Consider the following 7,864-nt stretch of genomic DNA (forward strand, 5'->3'; position numbering starts at 1 on the left):
ACAGAACATCTAATCAAACAATCAAATGAAACTCATCAATCTGACTTTCTATGTCTTAAAACCACAACAATAAACTATTTAAAAAAAGGCTCATCACAGTTACAGTGTCGTTCTGAGTAGAGGAAGATAGATTCTCATCATAAACCCCACAAAAGTATGTGCTTATATTGTGAAAAATGTACTAATACCGTATTAGTTAATTAGTTAATGTATTAGTCAATTAGTTAATCAAGTATGCTGATCCACTGTCACTTTGGAGGCCGTGTGCATGGCGAATGATGCTGATTGGTGTACGGTGCCGCGTTGGCCTGATCCGAGATGGAACATATCCGGCGCGTCCCAGAGCCGGGTATCACCATCTATCGACACCCTGTAACAGAGGGTATTGGTCCGCTTGCCGTAGAAGACTAGAATAATCTGTGCCTTCTTCTTCTTCTTTCCTTTGTTTCCGCTGTTGTTTTTGTTGTCGTTGTTGTTCGCTTCCATGCTACAAATCCATGGCGATGGAGAGGCAGAGGTTGTTAGAAAGAGTGCTAGCTTTGCGTCGTGATTGATCCGCCTCCTCACCTTTCGGCTCCGAGCTTTTATTTTTTTCTACCGCGGCTTCTGTAGTTCTTTTTGTTTGATACTTGAGGGAAGGATGGAGTTGAAGCGTGATTTGAATTGGCTTGAGGATGCAACGGAGGTGTCGGCGTCTTACTGTAGGTGTTATGAGTTTTGAACTGTTCTTACATGGCTTGAGTAGAGACGGAGAGATATTGTTGAAGGAGAGCAGGTTATGATAAGAGGTTTTGTTGTTGTTGTTGTTGTTGTTGTTCATCGGTTTTCACGTGTGCTGCATGTGGGGGATGTTTGGTGGTGTTCTTTGTCTAGGAGTTCGATTGTGGTGGTGGTGAAGTGTATTTTTGAGGCGCATTAGTCGTGGTTAGTCGCATTTGGACGATAGAGTACAGTGGGTTTTTGGAACGATTTTGGGGAAGTGCGTTAGAATTCCTTCCAGATTACGAGTGTGGTTATTGCATGGTTTGTATCTTGAGAGTGTTAGTGGTTCAAAATATTTGACAAGTATTTGGTGGACTGGCTTAGATAAGGCTGGATCATTTTCTTAGACAACTGTTGGGCGTCTTGCAGGGTCTTAGAAAGTGTATCTTCAACTCAGCTACTGTGATTAAGACTGTTGATACAATGTGTTTGCTGCAGTCTTCGTTTGAAAATGCTTCTAATTAGTCAGATATCGATCATGTAAGGACTTTCATTGCCAGCCGTAAACGTTTATTGTTGTAAGACTTTCAGGATCTATCTTGTGGCTGCGAAAGGGGCTTGTCGAGGTTTCAATCTTAGTTCATTGTACGCATGGCACATGTGGTCGAGAGCATATTTGCATTTAAGAAGCCTCGGGCCAGATTTGAATTTGTACGATTGGATCAAACTGGATGATCTCGTCCAACATTATCAACTGGGTCAGTGAGTTTTCTTTGTTTCCAAATTGATCCCAAACATTTTCTGCAAGGTACTCGAGGAAGCTCCTTGACGCATGAGAATTAGGTCTTTCTGCAGTGTAAGAGGGAAGTAACAGACGATCGTTGAGACAATTTGGCTGTGAGGATCTACTTGCAATATGCTTGCAATCTCGAGTTTGGCAGCGAAACCATGATATGTGCCGAAGCTTATGAAGACATGATTGCGGAGGCGTACTAGTCTTCCTAAGTTTTTGGCATCCTCGACTGCATGATAATCTTTGGTTGGGATGCTGGGCTTTAGGGAGAGGCTGCATGCCTATGCACCAAGATTGCATGATTTATTGTCAGTGCTGGATTTGCGCTGTGGCATGACGCAAGGAGCGGAGTGTTTCCAAAACTTTTCAGGTATGACACACTAGTTGCTCACTATCCGGATATTAAGCGTAATATCCCAGCATCGCTTGAGATTGAGTTGTTTTCGGTGTTCTCCTCGTGATTAGCAATTTATAATTGAGGTGATCTGCTCCTTCAACAAACTAAGAAGCATTCGTGCGGACTCTCATTAACTCGGGCACATGATGTTGGTGTCGATCATTACTTGCGTCCCCGGCGTTTAGACTTTACAAAACCACGTGGACTCAATTCATAGATAACTGTCTATGTTTCTCTATTTCAAGTGTGTGACGTGGTACAAGAAACATTCCCGGTTCCAACACTCACGATCATGAGAATCTATGACGATGCTGTATCTTGTGAAATTATAGACCTTTTAAAATCAGCCCTAAAGATTCTCCGGTAGCTGCGAGGCAAGACTCAAAATTCTGGAGTATATTTAAAGGACATGGCCAGAAGAATCGTCACCTGTTGCCGTGCACACTGATGTCTGAATTGTCCAAATGCAGGACGTATCCTACCCCAGAAACCAGCATGTGTTTTTTGCTGAAATGGTCCAACCCGAAGAAGCAACCTCCCTCAGCCGCTGTTTCGGTGGCGCCTTCTAAAGCCAGATCAAGGCCCAGGGTTACTGATAAGAGCATCGCACAGTCATACAATAGTGCTAACCATACCAACTCCAGTAAAGATTCTTCGCGATCATCCGGCAGTGCCACATCGTTGACCAACATCCGAGAGATGCTCTCTGATGGTCCTATAATTTTCCAGTTCAGGGATCTTTGCAAAGCCACTGACAATTTTAGTGCATTAAAGAAAGTCGGCACTACAGTGTACCGAGGAAATCTGCAGAAGACCGACATGGCAATAGTGGTGGACACAAGAAAAGGAGCAGGTGGGGATAACTTTGCTGCAGAAATTAAGAACTTGGGAAGCATACATCATGCCAATTTAGTGAGGTTGCTGGGAGGCTGTATTAACGGAGAACAAGTTTACCTCGTCTATGATTACATCAATGGAGGCAACCTATGGCACTATCTTCACAGTAATATCTCTCCCGGATTTTCAGCGCTTCCGACTTGGATGTCACGGATTCAGGTGGCTCTGGAGATTTCCAAAGGATTGGAGTATCTACATCACCACACACATGTGCCGACTTTACATAAATACATAAAGAGCACCAACATTCTTCTGGATGATGATCTTCATGCCAGGATAGCATTTTTTGGAGTCGCAAAAATCAGGGGAGAGTTAGGAGCACTAGAAGTGACACCCAAGACTGCAACTGAGGAAGGGGAGATTGTAGAAGTGAAACCAGGAAATCGTGGAATTCGAAGGTCTCGTAGCATCAAAATTACAGGAACCCATGGGTACATGGCCCCAGAGTATCTAAACGGAGGTGTGATAAGTCCGAAGCTTGATGTGTTCGCTTTTGGAGTGGTTTTGCTAGAAATATTGTCTGGCAAGAAAGCTGTCAGCTTTCAGGCTAGTGCAGGTGCAAATGCTTTGAGGAAAACTCTTCTTACAGAAGTCATAATGTCAATCTTTGAAGATAAGGATCCCAAATGTAGGATACGAGCTTGGATTGACCCTGTGCTACGAGATGACTTCCCTTTAGATTGTGCCCTGAAAGCTGCCAAATTGGCGAGAAGCTGTGTTGATCCAGTTGCTAACAGGAGACCAGATATGAGCAATGTGTCGATGACTTTGTTGCAGATTCAGATGTCTTCTAAGATATGGGACGATAAAATGAAAAACTCAAAAGACGTTCTGACGACTATGTTGCAGGCCAGATGAGCATTGGTAGAGGCAGGCTCAGTTGTAGATGAAGAAGATACACAACAATGCCAAGTGAAATTGGGCTATATCTTTCTTCAGTTTGTTCTACGCAAACTGTTAAGTTGACTTAGTTTGTATAGCAAAAGAATGACAGACTGCCAGATTAAGTAGCTATTGGTCGAGAGAGTGCATATCACCAAAATTTCGACAAACAAAGAGGCCCCTATTTTTTAACAACAGTGTTACGAATGTGAGTGAATCCGAAGGCTCGGAGAATTAAACAATGAAACAATGTTAGTGTTGCTTGCTCGAATTCACTAATCCCTTTATTGCCGTTTTGTTAAATATATTCGTATAAGTACATATATAGGTATATAGATATGTATATAGGGGAATGTAAAATAGACCAAAGTTTTTACTAAATTGATGTATCTATGATGCATGTGGATGGTTTTCATTGATTTTAAATCCAATAGTGGAGAAATGATCTAGATTACATTTTATTTTTTTTCATGATGGTTAGGATAGTTGGGTCAATTAGTAAAAATTGATTCTATTTAATATTCTATTAAATAAACAAATAAATATATATTATTTAAAAAATCTTGAAGTAAAGATTTTTTTCTTTCATATTATTTTTTATTCATGAATATTTATGTCATCATTATATAATCAAAAGTTGTGATTTATATTTATTTACTTATTAACAACTAAAATCATATTAATTAATAGTATATTATTAAGATAGATATAATTTAAGCTATTCAAACTTTTTATCTATTCTTTTTGTAACTTCTAATAAGAACTATTCTTTATAATATAATATTTTTGCATACTGATTGTTTTATTCTAATTTAATTCAATAGAATAAAAATAGTAGTAAATTTTTATACTATCTCTATTACTTAATATATATTTGTAATATATGATTAGATATTTAATATTTAATAATCTTAATTTAATTTACATAATAAATATATAAATAAATAATTAATCTAAAATTATAATATATACAAAAGAAATCACAGTAATATTTTTAATAAATTAGAATTATTTCTAATTCATTAGTTAAAATTAATAACATATTTCACATTAAATATTCAAATAATATTTACAAAATTTATTTATTTACAATAGAATTATGTAACTAATTTTTTAAACTTTCTATAATGAATATAATAAAAATTTTCTTATTATATATATATATATACATACATATATATTTATAAATATTAATGAATATATATTCACATATTAATGAATATATATATTCAAATATTAATGAATGTATATTCACATATTGATGAATATATATTCACATATTAATGAATATATATTCACATATTAATGAATGTATATTTACATATTTATAAATATATATTCACATATTTATAAATATATATTCACACATTCATAAATAAATATTCACATATTTATGAATAAATATTCACATATTTATGAATAAATATTCACATATTTATGAATAAATATTCACATATTTATGAATAAATATTCACATATTTATGAATAAATATTCACATATTTATGAATAAATATTCACATATTTATGAATATATATTCACATATTTATAAATAAATATTCACATATTTTATAAATATATATTCACATATTTTATAAATATATATTCACATATTTTATAAATATATATTCACATATTTTATAAATATATATTCACATATTTTATAAATATATATTCACATATTTTATAAATATATATTTACATATTTTATAAATATATATTCACATATTTTATAAATATATATTCACATATTTTATAAATATATATTCACATATTTTATAAATATATATTCACATATTTTATAAATATATATTCACATATATTATAAATATATATTCACATATTTTATAAATATATATTCACATATTTTATAAATATATATTCACATATTTTATAAATATATATTCACATATTTTATAAATATATATTCACATATTTTATAAATATATATTCACATATTTTATAAATATATATTCACATATTTTATAAATATATATTCACATATTTTATAAATATATATTCACATATTTTATAAATATATATTCACATATTTTATAAATATATATTTACATATTTTATAAATATATATTCACATATTTTATAAATATATATTCACATATTTTATAAATATATATTCACATATTTTATAAATATATATTCACATATATTATAAATATATATTCACATATTTTATAAATATATATTCACATATTTTATAAATATATATTCACATATTTTATAAATATATATTCACATATTTTATAAATATATATTCACATATTTTATAAATATATATTCACATATATTATAAATATATATTCACATATTTTATAAATATATATTCACATATTTTATAAATATATATTCACATATTTTATAAATATATATTCACATATTTTATAAATATATATTCACATATTTTATAAATATATATTCACATATTTTATAAATATATATTCACATATTTTATAAATATATATTCACATATTTTATAAATATATATTCACATATTTTATAAATATATATTCACATATTTTATAAATATATATTCACATATTTTATAAATATATATTCAAATATTTTATAAATATATATTCACATATTTTATAAATATATATTCACATATTTTATAAATATACATTCACATATTTTATAAATATACATTCACATATTTTATAAATATACATTCACATATTTTATAAATATACATTCACATATTTTATAAATATACATTCACATATTTTATAAATATACATTCACATATTTTATAAATATACATTCACATATTTTATAAATATACATTCACATATTTTATAAATATACATTCACATATTTTATAAATATACATTCACATATTTTATAAATATACATTCACATATTTTTATAAATATACATTCACATATTTTATAAATATGTATTCACATATTTTATAAATATGTATTCACATATTTTATAAATATGTATTCACATATTTTATAAATATGTATTCACATATTTTATAAATATGTATTCACATATTTTATAAATATGTATTTTATAAATATATATTTACATATTTAATAAATATATTTTAAACTAAAAAGTATCACTATATAAAATAAAATATAAAATTTTAAAATTTTACATGATATATATTATATTATAATATTAATATAATGTTTATTTATTTATATTATTTTAAAAAATATATATATAAACATATAATTATTATTAACAATTTTTAATGATATAGATTAATATTAATTTATTGTAGTTTTATAATTTTATATAAGAAAGATTGTTATTATTTAATAATACATATACTAAGTATGTCCTTTATAGATGTCTATAAGTAATTGGTAGATTAGAAACTTGGCCAATAAATTAGCCACGTGTTGCACGAGTTAAGAGCTTATAGAACAAACTAAATATAAGGCGTAAATATAAGAAACTTATCTTATAATTTAGACAAGTATCTTGCAAATTGGACACGTGTTGGATATCCTATAGAATGTTGTCACCCAACTCTTAAGAAGATAGTATATGTAGAGGTAAGAACAAAGCTTAATTAATAATTTCTCAACTCTTTTCTCACTTCTAGTCTAGTTTCAAGAGTTTCTAGATTTCTAGTCTTTGATAATAGCCATTCCAATTTCTTCTTGAATATATATACTTTCTTATTATCATTTTGTCATCTTTCTTTGATACTTATCTTATTTATTTATATATCTTCTTTTGGATTCTTATCCTTGATAGATTGATAAAAAAACTAATTCATTGTTTATATCTTATTTTTAGAATCAAATAGATTATATTACTTTTATTATTATATTTTGAAGGTTGTGGACTATCCATCTTTAAATTAATATATATATTTTTTTCTAATAATTGAATTTTTTTTTAAAGATGTTGGATCATCTTTTTTTGTAGAAATTTCTAATTAATATCAAAGGTTTTAAATTATCCTTTATTATTTGATTTTTGAATTTATTAAGTTTGAAATGGAAGTAATAATCATGGATGATATACTTGATAAAAGTGAAAATAGATTCACAACTATTGTAGATCTTCATAAGCTTATGAATACTCTTAAGGTGGAAATCTCGCACATCACCAATGTCAACCACAAAAGTACCATTCCTATGCCTATAGAAGAAATCTATAGTCTACTCCAAGAAGTTATACACTTGAAGAAAGCAAATAAATGGAGTTTTC

General features: G+C 29.1%; 1 protein-coding gene across 2 annotated transcripts; it reads left to right on the plus strand.

The window, feature by feature from the left end:
- Positions 1 to 433: 433 nt before the first annotated feature.
- On the plus strand, positions 434 to 4,091 carry LOC112292027 (lysM domain receptor-like kinase 3). Of its 2 annotated transcripts, XM_073539006.2 has the most exons (3): positions 1,321 to 1,460; positions 1,762 to 1,865; positions 2,363 to 4,091. In XM_073539006.2, the coding sequence occupies exon 3, from the start codon at positions 2,388 to 2,390 to the stop codon at positions 3,645 to 3,647; it is 1,260 nt and encodes a 419-aa protein (XP_073395107.1). In that variant the 5' UTR covers positions 1,321 to 1,460; positions 1,762 to 1,865; positions 2,363 to 2,387; the 3' UTR covers positions 3,648 to 4,091. The 2 variants fall into 2 exon arrangements, with proteins under 2 accessions (XP_090112574.1, XP_073395107.1); XM_090256448.1 differs by having other exon boundaries at positions 434 to 1,865.
- Positions 4,092 to 7,864: the final 3,773 nt, after the last annotated feature.

This window comes from Physcomitrium patens, chromosome 15, assembly GCF_059467195.1.
Source record: "Physcomitrium patens ecotype Gransden chromosome 15, ASM5946719v1, whole genome shotgun sequence".
Classification (NCBI taxonomy): domain Eukaryota; kingdom Viridiplantae; phylum Streptophyta; class Bryopsida; order Funariales; family Funariaceae; genus Physcomitrium; species Physcomitrium patens.

What these genes read in the sequence shown, in the direction of transcription:
- LOC112292027 (XM_090256448.1), top strand. Translation starts at nt 2,388, where the DNA reads ATGTGTTTTTTGCTGAAATGGTCCAACCCGAAGAAGCAACCTCCCTCA.